This window comes from Bombina bombina, chromosome 2 (assembly GCF_027579735.1).
Source record: "Bombina bombina isolate aBomBom1 chromosome 2, aBomBom1.pri, whole genome shotgun sequence".
In the NCBI taxonomy this organism is placed as follows: Eukaryota; Metazoa; Chordata; class Amphibia; order Anura; family Bombinatoridae; genus Bombina; species Bombina bombina.
Genome location: NC_069500.1, coordinates 118,498,266 through 118,517,949, shown reverse-complemented (window position 1 = coordinate 118,517,949; position 19,684 = coordinate 118,498,266). Strand labels below are relative to the sequence as shown.

Genomic DNA, 19,684 nt, shown 5'->3' with positions numbered 1-19,684 from the left:
TGTGTTTGCTAGTGTAATCAAATCTAATTTTCTATCCGGCCTGTGTGTTTTGCTGACATAGAGAGCCTACTTTGTTTACTTGCTGCCCTCCCTAGTCTATGAGCCACGACTCATATGTGTTTAACCTTTTTTTAATTTCCCCCCCCAAAAAAATTATTTCAATCATTTTTCTAGTGTAATCTAATAGTATTTTCTATCAGGCGTGTGTGTATCCGACATACATAGCCTACTGTTTTTAATAGCTGCCCTTCCAAGGCTATCAGCCACAACTCATATGTATGTGCTTAACCTTTTTCTTAAAATTTCCAAAAAAAAGTCTTTAAATCATTATGCTAGTGTAATCTAATTGTATTTTCTATCAGGCCTGTGTCTAACTGTCTATCTGACTTACACAGCATACTGTTGTTATAATTGCTGCCCTACGTAGCAGCCAGCCAGTGCGACCACTCATAGAGTCATATGTGCATTGCACTTCTTAACATAATTTTAATATTAAAATCTAAAATTTTAAAATATTTTGCTAGTGTAATGTAACTTAATTTTCTATCAGTCCTGTGTTTTTGTCACTTACACAGCATACTGTGTTAAATTACTGCCCTACCTACCATCCACGACTCATATCTGCCAGCCTGTCTGCCAGGCCCAAGTAGCCAATTAGTGGCACCAATCACAATTCTTGTAACAGTAATAAAAAATAAAAAAAACATAATTTTTTGGACTGCAAATATTCAGTCTCCTAGGGCCATTGAATTTCATTTACCTCCTGCCTGCCACTGCCAGCCTTTTGTGCCAGGCCGTCTAGCCAACTATTTACACCAATCATAATTGTTGTCACAGTCAGACAGTATAGTTATTAATTTAAATAAAAAATTTTTTTAGTGTTGATCTTAACCCTCAGTTTGCTTGTGCCTTTGAATTGCACTTTTCTACAGCCTTCCAAGCCTGTGTGCCAGGCCTACTTAAAAAATATTTACACCAATCATATTTGTTGTGACAGTATTCTAATAATTAAAAATTAAAATTTTTGGTAATAGTTGCTGTGATTTGAATCGTCAGTTTGCTGGTGCCATTGAAACGCACTTTCCTCCTGCCTTGCAGCCTGCTGTGAGCCAGGCCCCCACCTAGCCAATTGTTGTCAGCAATCATATTTCTGTTAACAGTATTGCAAAAATTGTCAATCATCACTGTTTAGACTGTCAGTAATCAGTCTCCTAGTGTCCTTGAATTGCATCTCCCTCCTGACTGCCATCCTTTTGTGCCAGGCCGTCTTGCCAACTATTTACACCAATCCTAATTTTTTGTCACAGTATAGTTACTAATTAAAATTAAAAAAATCTTTATTGTTGATGATCTTAACCCTCAGTTTGCTCGTGCCTTTGAATTGCACTTTTCTACAGCCTTCCAAGCCTGTGTGCCAGGCCTACTTAAAAAATATTTACACCAATCATATTTGTTGTGACAGTATTCTAATAATTAAAATTAAAATTTTTGGTAATAGTTGCTGTGATTTGAATCGTCAGTTTGCTGGTGCCATTGAAACGCACTTTCCTCCTGCCTTGCAGCCTGCTGTGAGCCAGGCCCCCACCTAGCCAATTGTTGTCAGCAATCATATTTCTGTTAACAGTATTGCAAAAATTGTCAATCATCACTGTTTAGACTGTCAGTAATCAGTCTCCTAGTGTCCTTGAATTGCATCTCCCTCCTGCCTGCCATCCTTTTGTGCCAGGCCGTCTTGCCAACTATTTACACCAATCCTAATTTTTTGTCACAGTATAGTTACTAATTATAATTAAAAAAATCTTTATTGTTGATGATCTTAACCCTCAGTTTGCTCGTGCCTTTGAATTGCACTTTTCTACAGCCTTCCAAGCCTGTGTGCCAGGCCTACTTAAAAAATATTTACACCAATCATATTTGTTGTGACAGTATTCTAATAATTAAAAATTAAAATTTTTGGTAATAGTTGCTGTGATTTGAATCGTCAGTTTGCTGGTGCCATTGAAACGCACTTTCCTCCTGCCTTGCAGCCTGCTGTGAGCCAGGCCCCCACCTAGCCAATTGTTGTCAGCAATCATATTTCTGTTAACAGTATTGCAAAAATTGTCAATCATCACTGTTTAGACTGTCAGTAATCAGTCTCCTAGTGTCCTTGAATTGCATCTCCCTCCTGCCTGCCATCCTTTTGTGCCAGGCCGTCTTGCCAACTATTTACACCAATCCTAATTTTTTGTCACAGTATAGTTAATAATTAAAATTAAAAAAATCTTTATTGTTGATGATCTTAACCCTCAGTTTGCTCGTGCCTTTGAATTGCACTTTTCTACAGCCTTCCAAGCCTGTGTGCCAGGCCTACTTAAAAATATTTACACCAATCATATTTGTTGTGACAGTATTCTAATAATTAAAAATTAAAATTTTTGGTAATAGTTGCTGTGATTTGAAACCTCAGTTTGCTGGTGCCATTGAATAGCACTTTCCTCCTGCCTTGCAGCCTGCTGTGAGCCAGGCCCACCTAGCCAATTGTTGTCAGCAATCATATTTCTTTTAACAGTATTGCAAAAATTGTCAATGATCACTGTTTTGACTGTCATTAATCAGTCTCCTAGTGTCCTTGAATTGCATCTCCCTCCTGCCTGCCATCCTTTTGTGCCAGGCCGTCTTGCCAACTATTTACACCAATCCTAATTGTTGTCACAGTATAGTTACTAATTTAAATAAAAAAAATCTTGATGGTTGATCTTAATCCTCATTTTGCTTGTGCCATTGAATTGCACTTTTCTACTGCCTGCCAGCCTGTGTGCCAGGCCCAACTATCCAATTAGTGCTAGCAATCATATTTCTTTTAACAGTATTGCAAAATTTGTCAATCAACACTGTTTTCACTGTCAATCTGTCTACTAGTGCCCTTGAATTGCATTTTCCTCCTGCCTGCCTGCCTGTGTGCCAGTCCCAACTAGCCAATTAGTGCCACCACTCATATTTATTGTAACAGGATTGGAATTTTTGTTAATCATAACTGTTTTGACTGTGATTATTCAGTCTCCTAGTGCCATTGAATTGCAGTTTCCTTTCTCCCAGAGTGTGTGCCAGACAGGCTCATTTGCCAAATAGTGCCAAACAATCATATTTGTTGCCACAGTACTAGTAATATTTAAAAAAATTAACAATTTGTGATTTTTAAAACATCTGTCTTTTTTGTTGTTGTCAGTCTCACAGTGTATACTGTGCCCACTTTCACAGTGCCACCACTCAATTGGTGTAATAGTATTGTTAGTGTCCATTTAAAAAAAAATGACAGGCAGAGGCAGGCCACCCCGCAGGTTCTGTGGTCGTGGTCGGGGTGCTGTGATTCCTTTAGACCCTACAAATATGCACATTGTTCAGACGCCGGGTGCCAGGGGGGATGCAAAAACTTCTGAGGAGGACCTAGTTGAATGGCTAACACAGGAAACCCAATCTTCTTCAGCTTCCGCTGCTAGTCCTCCTAACCTTGACGCACCATCTAAGTCCAGCTGTGCTTTGGGCAGGTCTCAAGTGATCAGTGACACTCCGCCGCCTGTCGCCACCACCAACACTAGCACCACAGCCGCTTCACTTGATCTGTCACAGGAGTTATTGACACATCATTTTGAAGAAATGAGTGATGCGCAACCATCATTGACAGAGGATGTAGATAATAGTGATCAGTCTCAGTCAGGCAGCATTACCGACATGGAGGTACGGTGTGATGATGATGGTGATGTTGTACCCGCTGCTGCTTCCTTTCTTGATGTTTCAGATACAAGTGAAGCGGTTGATGATGATGTGTCGGTGGATGTCACGTGGGTGCCTGCTAGAAGAGAAGAAGAAGAGGGGGAAAGTTCAGATGGGGAGACAGAGAGGAGGAGGAGGAGGAGACGATTTGGAAGCACGGGGAGGTCGTCTCAAGGAGCTAGTGGCACAGTCAGACAGCATGCATCGTCACCAGGGGTCAGCCAGACAGCCCGCCGACGCCCATCAACGCATGCTGTTGCCACCACCAGAATGCCGTCATCGCAGAGCTCAGCAGTGTGGCATTTTTTTTGTGTGTCTGCCTCTGACAACAGCGATGCCATTTGCAACCTGTGCCAAAAGAAACTGAGTCGTGGGAAGTCCAACAGCCACCTAGGTACAACTGCTTTGCGAAGGCACATGGTCTCCCATCACAAAGGCCGATGGGAAGAACACATGAGTAGAAGCAGCACACAAAGTGAAAGCCGCCCTCCTCCTCCTGCTCCAGCATCTTCAGCCACGTCAACCAGTGCTGTCCTCCTTGCCCCCTCTCAACCATCCTCCACTCAGTCTCTCTTACGTAGCAGTTCCTGGTCATCTGCCCACAGTCAGGTGTCTGTCAAGGACATGTTTGAGCGTAAGAAGCCAATTTCACCCCCTTGCCCGGCGTCTGACAGCTGGCTTGTCTGAACTCTTAGCCCGCCAGCTTTTACCATACAAGCTGGTGGAGTCTGATGCTTTCAAAAAATTTGTATCTATTGGGACACCGCAGTGGAAGGTACCTGGCAGAAATTTCTTTTCACAAAAGGCAATCCCAAACCTGAGAAAGGAAGTTATGGCATGTCTGGCACACAGCGTTGGGGCAAGGGTCCATATGACCACGGATAGCTGGTCTGCAAAGCATGGTCAGGGCAGGTATATCACCTACACTGCGCATTGGGTAAACCTGCTGACTTCTGACAAGCATGGAATGCATGGCTCTGCAGAAGAGTTGGTGACACCGCCACGACTTGCAGGCAGGCCTGCTGCTACCTCCTCTACTCCTCCTACTCCATCCTCTTCCATAACCTCTTCCTCGGCTGAGTCCTCTTCAACTTCTGCGTCTTGCTCCACATCTATGGCACCCCCCAAGCTCCCCAGGTACTATGCTACATTCCGGGTACGGCAGTGTCACGCCGTCTTGGGGTTGACTTGCCTGAAAGCGGAGAGTCACACCGCACCAGCACTCCTGACCGCCCTGAACGCACAGGTGGATCAGTGGCTGACTCCGCACCAACTGGAGATTGGCAAGGTTGTTTCTGACAATGGAAGTAATTTGGTGGCGGCATTGAAATTGGGCAAGTTGACACATGTGCCGTGCATGGCACATGTGTGTAATCTGATTGTACAACGATTTGTCCATAAGTACCCAGGCTTACAGGACGTCCTGAAGCAGGCCAGGAAGGTGTGTGGCCATTTCAGGCATTCCTACACGGCCATGGCACACTTGTCTGATATCCAGCGTCGAAACAACCTGCCAGTGAGGCGCTTGATTTGCGACAGCCCGACACGGTGGAATTCAACACTCCTAATGTTTGACTGCCTGCTCCAACAAGAAAAAGCTGTTAATGAGTATTTGTATGACCGGGGTGCTAGGACAGCCTCTGGGGAGCTGGGGATATTTTTGCCAAATTACTGGACGCTCATGCGCAATGCCTGTAGGCTCATGCGTCCTTTTGAGGAGGTGACAAACCTTGTCAGTCGCACCGAAGGCACCATCAGCGACATCATACCATTTGTTTTCTTCCTGGAGCGTGCCCTGCGAAGAGTGCTGGATCAGGCAGTAGATGAGCGTGAAGAGGAAGAGGAAGAGTTGTGGTGTCCATCATCCCCACAAACAGCCGAATCAGCATTGCTTGCTGGACCTGCGGCAACGCAGGAAGAGGATTGTGAGGAAGAGGAGTCAGAGGAGGAATGTGGCTTTGGGGAGGATGAGGAGGAGGAAGACCGAGCACAACAGTCATCCCAGGGTGCTAGTTGTTGTCACCTCTCTGGTACCCGTGGTGTTGTACGTGGCTGGGGGGAAGAAGATACCATCAGTGAGATCAGTGAGGAGGAGGAACGCGACATGATTAGCTCAGCATCCAACCTTGTTCAAATGGGTTCTTTCATGCTGTCGTGCCTGTTGAGGGACCCTCGTATAAAAAAGCTGAAGGAGAACGACCTGTACTGGGTGTCCATGCTCCTCGACCCCCGGTATAAGCATAAAGTGCCTGAAATGTTACCAAATTCCCGCAAGTCGGAAAGGATGGAGCATTTTCATAATAAATTAAAAACTATGCTTTATACAGCGTATAAGGGTGATGTCACAGCACCACGGGAATGTAACAGGGGAAGAGATGAAATTAATCCTCCTCCTCCCACGACCACGGCGGCAAGGACCGGGCGCTTTCCTGACGTCTTGTTGATGGAGGACATGCGTACCTTTTTAACTCCCATGCACCATCAGAGCCTTTCGTGATCCAGCCTTAGAGAAAGACTCAACCGACAGGTAGCAGACTACCTAGCTTTAACTGCGGATCTCGACACTCTCAGGAGCGATGGACCCCTTGACTACTGGGTGTGCAGGCTGGACTTGTGGCCTGAGCTATCCCAATTTGCAATGGAACTTCTGGCCTGCCCCGCTTCAAGTGTCCTGTCCAAAAGGACTTTTAGTGCAGCAGGAGGTTTTGTCACTGAGAAGAGAAGTCGCCTAGGTCAAAAAAGCCTTGACTATCTCACTTTTATAAAAATGAATGAGGGCTGGATCCCGAAGGGACTGACATTGGGCGATACATTTGAATAAAAAACTACTGATGATGATATGAGCTGCCTTGGGCTACAACTGGTACACAGGCTGGCCTTTTTTTTTTGGTTATAAAGACGGAGGACTTGCTTGACTTATCCGCCAACAACTAGTGTTCAAGCCACAAGCTTTTAGGGCACTTTATAAATGTTTTACAAACATCGATTTTTCTGGCCGCTGCTACAGCAGTTGCTCCAACAATACCCCAATGTTTCAGTCATTTGTACATTCCTAATTTTTCTGGCCTCTGCTGCATCTCTGTGGGTACAAAACTCAAATAAAAAAAATAAGGCACATAACACTAGTGATTAAACTGTTACGAATTGTACAACTTTACACACCACTCATATCCGGTGGACCATTCAATTGAACGCAAAATGCAACAAATTTGAAAGAGTAGGACCGACCAAGCATCTTTATCCGTCTCTTGGTTGATCTAAATTATCTCCGTGTTCCATCTATGACATACCTGTACTCTATTGTGCAAAAGGGTGGCATATGTTTTGTTTCATGCTGTTGTGCCTGTTGCGGGTCGTGGCCCATGATATAAAAAGGCTGAAGGAGAACGACCTGTAGTAATGGTTGCCCCATCCAGTTTTTATAAAAATGTTCCTGGTTCCTCTCAATTATCTTTGGGTTTCTAAAATGGATGCCATACCTGTACTCGCTTGTGCAAAAGGATGGCATATGTGGTGGTGTTTCCTGCAGTTGTTTCTGTTGAGGGTGCTGGACCCTCTTATAAAAAAGCTGAAGGTGAACGACCTGGAGTGGGAGTCCAAGCATGGTTTTTGGTGCTATTTCACTTTTACAAACAATTATCTGTGGGTTTCACAAATCAATGCCGTACCAGTACTCTATTGTTCCAAAGTATGCCATATGTTCTCTTTCCTGCTGGTATTTTGTTTGAGGGTCCTGGACACTCTTATAAAAAGGCCTAAGGTGAAAGAGGTGTACTGGGTGTCCACTCATTTTTATTTTCTATTTCTCATTTGACCTAAATTATCTCTGGTTTTGTAAAATCAATGCCGTACCTGTACTCTATTGTTCAAAAGGATGCCATACATCCTCTTTCCTGCTGGTGTTTTTTTTGAGTGTCCAGGACCATCTTATAAAAATGCCGAAGGAGAAAGAGGTGTACTGGTTGGCCACTCATTTTTATTTTTCTATTTAATAATTGACCAAAATGATCTCTGGGTTTGTAAAATCAATGCTGTACCTGTACTCTATTGTTCAAAAGGATGCCATATGTCCTCTTTCCTGCTGGTGTTTTTTTTGAGGGTCCAGGACCCTCTTATAAAAAGGCCTAAGGAGAAAGAGGTGTACTGGCTGTCCATCGAATCATTTTTTTTATTCAAATTTACATTTGCAAAAAAATTATCTATGGGTTTCTAAAATCAATGCCTTTCCTGTACTCTTACTGTATTGTTAAAAAGTATGCCATATGTCCTCTTTCCTGCTGGTTTTTTGTTTGAGGGTCCTGGACCCTCTTATAAAAAGGCATTATGGATAAAGAATTGTACCTGGTGTCCATCCAATCTTTTTTTTTAATTCAAATTCACGGTTGCAACAAATTATCCCCGGGTTTCTAAAATCAATGTCTTTCCAGTAATCTATTATTCACAAGGATGCCATATGTACTTTTTGATGCTGTTGTTTCGGTTGAGGCTCCGGGAGCCTCTTATTAAAAAGGCCTAATGAAAAATAAGTGTACTGGGTGTCTAATCAATGTTTTTTTCGATTTACCGTTTGCAACTAATGATCTCTGTGTTTCTGAAATCAATGCCTTTCCTATAATCATTTTTTCCAAAGGATGCCATATGTCCTCTTTCCTGCTGCTGGTTTTGTCGACGGTCCTGGAGCCTCTGCTGCGCATAATAAAGAAAAAAAATTAATTTAACTTGACTTAATAACTGAAGCATGACTTCAGGAGTCAGGTGTGGTTGTAGGTAGTGGTTGTTGTTAGCAGATTATTTTTATTGCAAATTGCAATTGCCACAGCGTGCATAAAATGTGCGTCACTAGTCCAAATTTTAAGTTTTTTTTTTTTCATTCATGATTAGTTTGGGGTACGGCGCAACATTGGAAAGGCAAAAAACAGGTCTCGGTACCCGTTGATATAAGGGGTGACTACTAGTGCTTTTACCAGGCTCCTCTTGGATAGCCCCAGAAAGTGTGAGTATGAATCCCAAAAAGAAAATTAAATTAAGGTTGAAAAATTACTCCTAAGTAAATTGTAAGACCCGGAGCTCCTCAAACACACGTCCTACCGCAACAGGTATAGGCTCTGCCCACCCAAATCTTACCTTTTTAATGCCAATTGATATTGCCACAGCTGGAATAACAGTAACTAACATGTGCGTCACCACAGTTTCCGAATCTATTGTCGGATGTATACAAAAACAACAATAAAGAATTCCTTTTGGGGCGCAAAGAGATGGCTACCGGAACACTCCAGGAACTTCACAAAAGTGGCTGTCTTGTGTTTCTGGTGATGTTGTAGACATCTGGGTAGTGTACAGGGAGGGCAAAAATCCTCTCCATCTCTGTGCACCACAGGACAGGACGTCCTTGTCATCCATAAGCACATGAAATTGCTGGCATTTTTGTTGCTTCAAGAAGTTCATTTTTTGTGGTGATAGATAGTACTGAATTAAATAAACTTTGGTTTCCTACCATACTCAAGACAATCTTGTAGTTCAAGCTTCGGACTTGCTGTGGGAAACAGTGGGCTGTCCATAACAGGAAGATGATTTAGACAGAAGTAACGGGCTCTGCATGCAGGTGACACATGTTTATCGTCAATCATCAAAGGGGTTGCGTGCAGAATATGGCTGATGGCCCCTTATTCACATGTTTGTCCAGAGCAACAACATTTGCAAACAGCCAGAAGAGAGGTCGGTTCTCACCAGCCTTAAGTTGAGCTTCAATTACCAAATGCTGATATTCAATAAATAGACAAACAGTGCCTTAAAAAACACATTTGCAATATGGATTCACCAGAGCAAGGTCATTGCTAGTATTTCCCACAATAACAAAATTAAAATGACACAACTCCGCAATCTTCCCCTTCACATTATTATTGTCACACTCCATTGTACTCCTATGCCCACCTCCCTGCTCTTGTTTTTGTTGAGGGTCCTGGAGCCTCTGCTAAAAAGGCCTAAGGATAAATAAGTGTACTTGGTGTATAATCGAAGTTTTTTGTGATTTCACGGTTGCAACTAATGATCTCTGTGTTTCTAAAATCAATGCCTTTCCTGTAATCTAATTTTCTAAAGGATGCCATATGTCCTCTTTCATGCTGCTGGTTTTGTGGAGGGTCCTGGAGCCTCTGCTAAAAAGGCCTAAGGATAAATAAGTGTACTTGGTGTATAATCGAAGTTTTTTGTGATTTCACGGTTGCAACTAATGATCTCTGTGTTTCTAAAATCAATGCCTTTCCTATAATCATTTTTTTCAAAAGGATGCCATATGTCCTCTTTCCTGCTGTTGGTTTTGTCGAGGGTCCTGGAGCCTCTGCTGCGAATAATAAAGAAAAAAAAAATTAATTTAACTTGACTTAATAACTGAAGCATGACTTCAGGAGTCAGGTGTGGTCATAGGTAGTGGTTGTTGTTAGCAGATTATTTTTATTGCAAATTGCAATTGCCACAGCGTGCATAAAATGTGCGTCACTAGTCCAAATTTTAATTATTTTTTTTTCATTCAGGATTAGTTTGGGGTACGGCGCAATATTGGAAACGCAAAAAACAGGTCTCCGTACCCTTTGATATAAGGGGTGACTACTACTGCTTTTACCAGGCTCCTCTTGGATAGCCCCAGAAAGTGTGACTATGAATCCCAAAAAGAAAATTAAATTAAGGTTGAAAACTAACTCCAAAGTAACTTGTAAGACCTGGAGCTCCTCAAACACACGTCCTACCTTAACAGCTATAGGCTCCACAACCCACAAATCTTAACTTTTTCATGCCAATTGATATTGCCACAGCTGGAACAACAGTAAATAACATGTGCGTCACCACAGTCTCCGAAGCTGTTGTCGGATGTATACAAAAACACTGATAAAGTATTCCTTTACGAGCGCAAAGAGATGGCTACCGGAACACCAGGAACTTCACAAGAGTGGCTGTATTGTGTTTCTGGTGATGTTTGAGACATCTGGGTAGTGTACAGGGAGGGCAAAAATCGTCTCCATCTCTGTGCACCAAAGGACATGACATCCTTGTCATCCATAAGCACATGAAATTGCTGGCATTTTTGTTGCTTCAAGAAGTTCATTTTTTGTGGTGATAGATAGTACTGAATTAAATAAACTTTGGTTTCCTACCATACTCAAGACAATCTTGTATTTCAAAATTCGTACTTGCTGTGGGAAACAGTGGCCTGTCCATACCAGGAAGATGATTTAGACAGAAGTAACGAGCTCTGCTTGCAGGTGACACATGTTTATCGTCAATCATCAAAGGGGTTGCGTGCAGAATATGGCTGATGGCCCCTTATTCACATGTTTGTCCAGAGCCACAACATTTGCAAACAGCCAGAAGAAAGGTCGTTTCTCACCAGCCTAAGTTGAGCTTCATTTAACAAATGCTGATATTCAAAAAAATAGACAAACAGTGCCTTAAATAACACATTTGTGATATGGATTCACCAGAGCAAGGTCATTGCAAGTACTAAGTTCCCACGATAACAAAATTAAAATGCCACAACTATGCAATCTTCACCTTCAGATTATTATTGTCACACTCCATTGTACTCCTATGCCCAGCTCCCTGCTCTTGTTTTTGTTGAGGGTCCTGGAGCCTCTGCTGAAAAGGCCTATGGATAATAAAGTGTACTGGGTGTCTGTTCAATTTTTTTTTTTATTTCCCGGTTGCAAGTAATTATCTCAGTGTTTCTAAAATCAATGCCTTTCCTGTAATCTATAATTCAAAAAGATTGACATATGTCCTCTTTCATGCTGTTGTTTCAGTTGCGGCTCCGGGACCCTCGTATTAACAAGGCCTGAGGATAAATAAGTGTAACCGGTGTCTAATGAATGTTTTTTTCTATTACACGGGTCATATAAATGATCTGTGGGTTTCTAAAATCAATGCCTTTCCTGTAATCTTTTATTCAAAAGTATGACATATCTCCTCTTTCATGCTGTTGTTTCGGTTGAGGCTCCGGGACCATCGTATTAAAAAGGCCTGAGCATAAATAAGTGTCACGGGTGTGTAATCAATTTTTTTTTCTAATTTCACGGTTGCAAATAATGATCTGTGGGTTTCTAAAATCAATGCCTTTCCTGTAATCTTTTATTCAAAAGTATGACATATCTCCTCTTTCATGCTGTTGTTTCGGTTGAGCCTCCGGGACCCTCGTATTAAAAAGGCCTGAGCATAAATAAGTGTCACGGCTGTCTAATCAATGTTTTTGTCTAATTTCACGGTTGCAAATAATGATCTGTGGCTTTCTAAAATCAATGCCTTTCCTGTAATCTTTTATTCAAAAGGATGACATATCTCCTCTTTCATGCTGTTGTTTCGGTTGAGGCTCCGGGACCCTCGTATTAAAAAGGCCTGAGCATAAATAAGTGTGACGGCTGTGTAATCAATTTTTTTTTCTAAATTCACGGTTGCAAATAATGATCTGTGGGTTTCTAAAATCAATGCCTTTCCTGTAATCTTTTATTCAAAAGGATGACATATCTCCTCTTTCATGCTGTTGTTTCGGTTGAGGCTCCGGGACCCTCGTATTAAAAAGGCCTGAGCATAAATAAGTGTCACGGCTGTGTAATCAATTTTTTTTTCTAAATTCACGGTTGCAAATAATGATCTGTGGGTTTCTAAATTCAATGCCTTTACTGTAATCTTTTATTCAAAAGGATGACATATCTCCTCTTTCATGCTGTTGTTTCGGTTGAGGCTCCAGGACCCTCGTATTAAAAAGGCCTGAGCATAAATAAGTGTCACGGCTGTGTAATCAATTTTTTTTTCTAAATTCACGGTTGCAAATAATGAACTGTGGGTTTCTAAAATCAATGCCTTTCCTGTAATCTTTTATTCAAAAGGATGACATATCTCCTCTTTCATGCTGTTGTTTCAGTTGAGGCTCCAGGACCCTCGTATTAAAAAGGCCTGAGCATAAATAAGTGTGACGGGTGTGTAATCAATTTTTTTTTCTAAATTCACGGTTGCAAATAATGATCTGTGGGTTTCTAAAATCAATGTCTTTCCTGTAATCTTTTATTCAAAAGGATGACATATCTCCTCTTTCATGCTGTTGTTTCGGTTGAGGCTCCGGGACCCTCGTATTAAAAAGGCCTGAGCATAAATAAGTGTCACGGCTGTGTAATCAATTTTTTTTTCTAAATTCACTGTTGCAAATAATGATCTGTGGGTTTCTAAAATCAATGCCTTTACTGTAATCTTTTATTCAAAAGGATGACAGTACTACCAAAATACAGCCAATGAAGGGCCTTAGGAAGACTGAGCCAAGGTTGGATTGTAGTATATGGTTAGGCTAATCATGATGGCCATGTAGACCACCACCACCGAGAGTCCTGGAAGTAACAGGGATGATGAGATGAAAGAGCTAAGAATAGTAGAACTTGAAACAACAGAGTTAGCCATGGGTGTTAGTGCAAAACCGCTTGGCTTTTTTTTGGCTTTGGGTGCGGCTATTCATGCAGGCCATATAGAGCTGACAACATTCGGTGTCGTATCAGCTATTAAACTAATAAGAACAGTACTACCAAAATACAGCCAATGAAGGGCCTTAGGAAGACTGGGCCAAGGTTGGATTGTAGTATTTGGTTAGGCTAATCATGATGGCCATGTAGACCACCATGTAGTAATAAGAACAGTACTAGCAAAATACAGCCAATGAAGGGCCTTAGGAAGACTGAGCCAAGGTTGGATTGTAGTATTTGGTTAGGCTAATCCTGATGGCCATGTAGACCACCACCACCGAGAGTCCTGGAAGTAACAGGGATGATGAGATGAAAGTGCTAAGAATAGTAGAACTTGAAACAACAGAGTTAGCCATGGGTGTTAGTGCAAAACCGCTTGGCTTTTTTTTGGCTTTGGGTGCGGCTATTCATGCAGGCCATATAGAGCTGACAACATTCGGTGTCGTATCAGCTATTAAACTAATAAGAACAGTACTACCAAAATACAGCCAATGAAGGGCCTTAGGAAGACTGAGCCAAGGTTGGATTGTAGTATTTGGTTAGGCTAATCATGATGGCCATGTAGACCACCATAGTAATAGGAACAGTACTAGCAAAATACAGCCAATGAAGGGCCTTAGGAAGACTGAGCCAAGGTTGGATTGTAGTATTTGGTTAGGCTAATCATGATGGCCATGTAGACCACCACCACCGAGAGTCCTGAAAGTAACAGGGATGATGAGATGAAAGAGCTAAGAATAGTAGAACTTGAAACAACAGAGTTAGCCATGGGTGTTAGTGCAAAACCGCTTGGCTTTTTTTTGGCTTTGGGTGCGGCTATTCATGCAGGCCATATAGAGCTGACAACATTCGGTGTTGTATCAGCTATTAAACTAATAAGAACAGTACTACCAAAATACAGCCAATGAAGGGCCTTAGGAAGACTGGGCCAAGATTGGATTGTAGTATTTGGTTAGGCTAATCATGATGGCCATGTAGACCACCACCACCGAGAGTCCTGGAAGTAACAGGGATGATGAGATGAAAGAGCTAAGAATAGTAGAACTTGAAACAACAGAGTTAGCCATGGGTGTTAGTGCAAAACCGCTTGGCTTTTTTTTGGCTTTGGGTGCGGCTATTCATGCAGGCCATATAGAGCTGACAACATTCGGTGTCGTATCAGCTATTAAACTAATAAGAACAGTACTACCAAAATACAGCCAATGAAGGGCCTTAGGAAGACTGGGCCAAGGTTGGATTGTAGTATTTGGTTAGGCTAATCATGATGGCCATGTAGACCACCACCACCGAGAGTCCTGGAAGTAACAGGGATGATGAGATGAAAGAGCTAAGAATAGTAGAACTTGAAACAACAGAGTTAGCCATGGGTTTTAGTGCAAAACCGCTTGGCTTTTTTTTGGCTTTGGGTGCGGCTATTCATGCAGGCCATATAGAGCTGACAACATTCGGTGTCGTATCAGCTATTAAACTAATAAGAACAGTACTACCAAAATACAGCCAATGAAGGGCCTTAGGAAGACTGGGCCAAGGTTGGATTGTAGTATTTGGTTAGGCTAATCATGATGGCCATGTAGACCACCACCACAGAGAGTCCTGGAAGTAACAGGGATGATGAGATGAAAGAGCTAAGAATAGTAGAACTTGAAACAACAGAGTTAGCCATGGGTGTTAGTGCAAAACCGCTTGGCTTTTTTTTGGCTTTGGGTGCGGCTATTCATGCAGGCCATATAGAGCTGACAACATTCGGTGTTGTATCAGCTATTAAACTAATAAGAACAGTGCTACCAAAATACAGCCAATGAAGGGCCTTAGGAAGACTGAGCCAAGGTTGGATTGTAGTATTTGGTTAGGCTAATCATGATGGCCATGTAGACCACCATAGTAATAAGAACAGTACTAGCAAAATACAGCCAATGAAGGGCCTTAGGAAGACTGAGCCAAGGTTGGATTGTAGTATTTGGTTAGGCTAATCATGATGGCCATGTAGACCACCACCACCGAGAGTCCTGGAAGTAACAGGGATGATGAGATGAAAGTGCTAAGAATAGTACTACTTGAAACAACAGAGTTAGCCATGGGTGTTAATCCAAGACCGCTTGGATTTATTTTTGTATTGGGTGCAGCTAATCATGCAGGCCATATAGAGCTGACAACATTCGGTGTTGTATCAGCTATAAAAATAATAAGAACTGTACTATCAAAATACAGACAATGAAGGGCCTATGAAGACTGAGCAAAGGTTGGATTGTAGTATTTTGTTCGGCTAATCATGATGGCCATGTAGACCGCCCGTAACAGGGATGAAAGTGCTAAGAATAGTACTAATTGAAACAACAGAGTTAGCCATGGGTGTTAGTCTAAGACCACTCGGCTTTTTTTTGGGTTTGGGTGCAGCTAATCATGAAGGACAGATAGACCTGCCACCATTTGGTGTTGTAACAGGTATGAAAATGCAAAGAACAGTACTACATAACACAACCTACTTACCATGGGTCCCAGAACATATGTTTGGTTGTTATATTTTGTAAGGGTAATCATGCAGGCCATATAGACCTCCACCGATAGGGTGAGTATGAGTAACAGCTATTAAAATGCGAAGGACATTACTAATTAACACAACATAGTTACCATGGGTCGCAGACCAAGAGCAGATGTCTTATTATTATATTTTGTATGGGTAATCATCCAGGCCGTATAGACCTCACCAAATAGGGGGAGTTACAGAGATTAAAGTGCTAAGAATGGTAGTACTTAAAACACAACCTCGTTAAAATAGGTAGCAGACCACATGTCTTATTATTATAATTTTTCAGGGTAATCTGGCAGGCCATATAGAACTCCCACGATAAGGGGGGGGGGAACAGGGATTAAAGTGCTAAGAAAAGTACTAATTGACACAAGCTAGTTGGGTCCAAGAACGCATGTTTGATTATTAGAATTTATTAGGGTAATTATATATCTAACAAATATATCTATTTCTCTTCTATCGATTCTATCTAACTATCAGTCTATGTATATCTATCTATCCTATCTATCACTATCAATCTATCTTCTGTCCGCGATGTTTTGAGACAGCCACTTTGGGAATGTTATTTGATTTAGACCCATTATGGCTTAAAAGCAGACCCCCTCCAGCCTGCAACAGTCCAGGTGTTAGGACCCTTGAAACAACTTTTCCATCACTATTGTGGCCAGAAAGAGTCCTTGTAGGTTTTAAAGTTCGCCTGCCTATTGAATTCAATGGCGGTTCGTGCGTTCGCGAACAATACCGGAAGTTCGAGTCCGCGGTTCGTGAACCGAAAATTTTAGGCTCGCGACATCACTATATATTACTATCTATGTATTAGGATAACTAGCACAGAGAAGTGTCTATATCGTTTTATTAGAAACTAATTTTTTAGTAGTTGTGGCCACAACTTAATTTTATTGAACTCTAAATTTATGTATTTTTATATTGATTAAATTCCATTTATTATTTATACGTAGTTGTTGGATTTATTATTTAAACCTAGTTATTATATTTATTATACAACTTGCTTTCTTCCTACGTATGGGCCTATATACACCTATATAAATACTTTGGCAACACAATAATTCATCTCTAATATTTTCAATTGGTCAAAGACTTAATATTTTAACTAGTCGTATGCTCATATAGTTGCTCTGTGGTCTCACTTGTCTGTAATTTTGGTAAAATATCACTATAATTAGTGAGTGAACACTTTAATTAGTGAGTTGAACATTATTATTTATTAGCTCTGGGTTATTTGTAGAGGAAGGATAGCATTAGCATATTTGCTTTATCTTTTAAAAACAGTTCACTACTTTATTACTTCATACTAAAAATAAATGTATAGATGGTTTCCATGTAGATCCAGGTTCTCTGAAGTTGTGTTTCTGATTGGGGATGGGGGTAACTCAAACAACATGGGAATTAAAGGAACGTTAAACACTTTGAGATGGTAATATAAAATGCTTCTGGAATAACAAACAGATAGAGGGGCACCTAATGTGTGTATCAATCAGTTGTGTTCAACATCAAAAGTAAGATATACAGAGAGAGTACTCACATTTTCCAAAAGCACCCTAATGTGCTGGTAGAAGCAAGCTGATAGATTGGGGTGTATCAGCTCACCCTCTCCCGGTGGTTAGAACAAACTGGAATGTTTCCAATATTTATTTATTTATACAGTATTTTACCAGCTGTGAATTCCAAAACTGTTATGGGGCATAAATTCCCAAAACTGCTGTATAGAAATGGCTCAACCAAACTACTCAGGTTAAAAAAAGCATTTTAATTAGAACACATTAAAAACAATAGCAGAAGGTATTAGGGAGCAAACTAGAGCTCCCCTTAAGTAATGAAATACGTTTCTCGGCTCTGGTAATCTGCAGTTTCATCAGGCATTAGAAGTAAATTGGAAAGTTGCTTAAAAATGTAAGCTCCTCTATCTGAATCATGAAAGTAAAATTTGGGGTTTCATGTCTCTTTAATTGTTGATAATTATCAAATAGCAAGGATACAAATTATGAACAGTAAGAATTAAGTTCTGGAAAGCTACAGCGCACTGACATTTATTTTATTGTTATGTGACTAAGTTTATTACCTTTATATAAATGCGTTTTTTACAGGAATATCGTTTATGATGAATACTACAGGAAAAACTTTTGTGAACGACTGTGTACAAAATATGAGACTCGAGCATGTAACGATGAGGCGTGTCCTATACACTGTCTCCTTGGTGATTATGGACCATGGTCTGACTGTGATGCCTGCCTCAAAAAACAAGTACGTTGCTAAATTATCATTTTTAGTAAGTGAATATTCATTACTCTGCATGTAAAGCAGGAATTAATGACATTAAAGGGGCTGTAAGCACAATGAGATTTTTATAAAAAAAATGCTTAATATTGTGTAATAAATATATTTGCAATATATTTTCAAGTTACATTTTGTCCCCTTTTCCTGTCACTTAGGATCTTCCGATTCTCAGAAATTGAAATGCACCATTCTGACTTCTCAAAGCTAACCATGCTACATAACCCCCTAATTAAAGGGATAGTAAACCCCAAAATTTTCTTTTATGATTCAGATACAAGATACAATTTTTAACTACTTTCCAATTTCATTCTATTATCAAATTTTCTTCATTCTCTTGTTATCCATTGCTGAAGGGACAGCATTGCACTGCTACCAGGAAGCTGAAAATATCTATTTAGCCAATCACAAGAGACAAATGTGTCCAGGCACCAATTAGCAGCAGCTCCCACTAGTGTATGATATCTGCGTATTCAAGTGAATTTAAAAGTGTCTTAACATTACATACTCTATCTGAATCATGCAAGCTTAATTTTGACTTTCCTAACCCTTTAAGCTTTAGCGGATAACAACTGTAAAACAATGTATACACTACGCTAACATTATGCAGACTCAAGCCCGAATTGGCTCATCCACATATGGTAAACGGTGGGTAGGCTATTGAAAACAGTTGCAACAAACATGATATTATTTGTTTGTAAAAACGTTTAGAATTGGCTGATATTCTATAGCAACACAGCAGAAATGTAATGTAATTCCGAGTTATTTAGGGTTCCTTTAACCACAACTATTTTAAGTAAAAATTAATTATGAATATAAAGATATATATAAAGAACATTTTTTATATGTGAAGAACATAGGAATTTCAAGTATTTTTATTCAAAACACATTAAAACACTTTTAAAACAAATACAAATTATATTGCATGTTTGACTGGGAAGGGCTCAATAGTGTAAGGCCTGCTCCTAAGCTTTCATTCCTGCTTTTTCAAATAAAGATACCATGAAAATGAAGTAAAATTGATAATAGGTGTAAATTAGAAAGTTGCTTAACATTGCATGCTCTATCTGAATCATAAAATAAAAAAAATCTGGGTTTAGTATCCCTTTAAACTAAAGTGAGATTGGCTTCCCTTTTTTACCCAGTTTACATGCATCTTCATTCTGTTTTATCACTGCACACAAATGTACAACTCTAGCAAGATGGTGTTTTTTTGTACTTGCAACCCTCACCTGAGACAGACAGTACATTTATATAATTATGAACGATTAGTTAAATATATTATATTTCAGTATTAATATTTATTTATTTATAAAATATTTTACCAGAAAGGATACATTGAGATTTCTCTTGTTTTCAAGTATGTCCTCTGTCCACAAAACATTGCATTGATACAATAGGGTACAATAAAATACAAAAACAATAATAATACACAATATATGCAAAATTTAACATAGAATAGGTAGGAAATATGTAATCAACCATGACAGGTGCATTCTGTTTTGAGATATGTAGAGAGGGATCTCTTAAAGGATTTTAGGCTTGGGGAAGGTTTGAAAGTGTGTGGGAGGTTGTTCCATAATTGTGGTGCTCTGTAGGAAAAGGAGGATCGAGCTGC

At 40.5% G+C, this 19,684-nt stretch overlaps 1 protein-coding gene across 3 annotated transcripts in view; it reads left to right on the top strand.

The window, feature by feature from the left end:
- The window catches only part of LOC128648516 (complement component C6), a 119,287-nt gene that overhangs the window by 16,840 nt on the left and 82,763 nt on the right, over positions 1-19,684 (top strand). For all 3 annotated transcript variants that reach the window (XM_053701235.1, XM_053701236.1, XM_053701234.1), the window contains exon 3: positions 17,880-18,036. In XM_053701235.1, the coding sequence (XP_053557210.1) occupies positions 17,880-18,036 (157 nt within the window). The remainder of the gene's footprint in view (positions 1-17,879; positions 18,037-19,684) is intronic.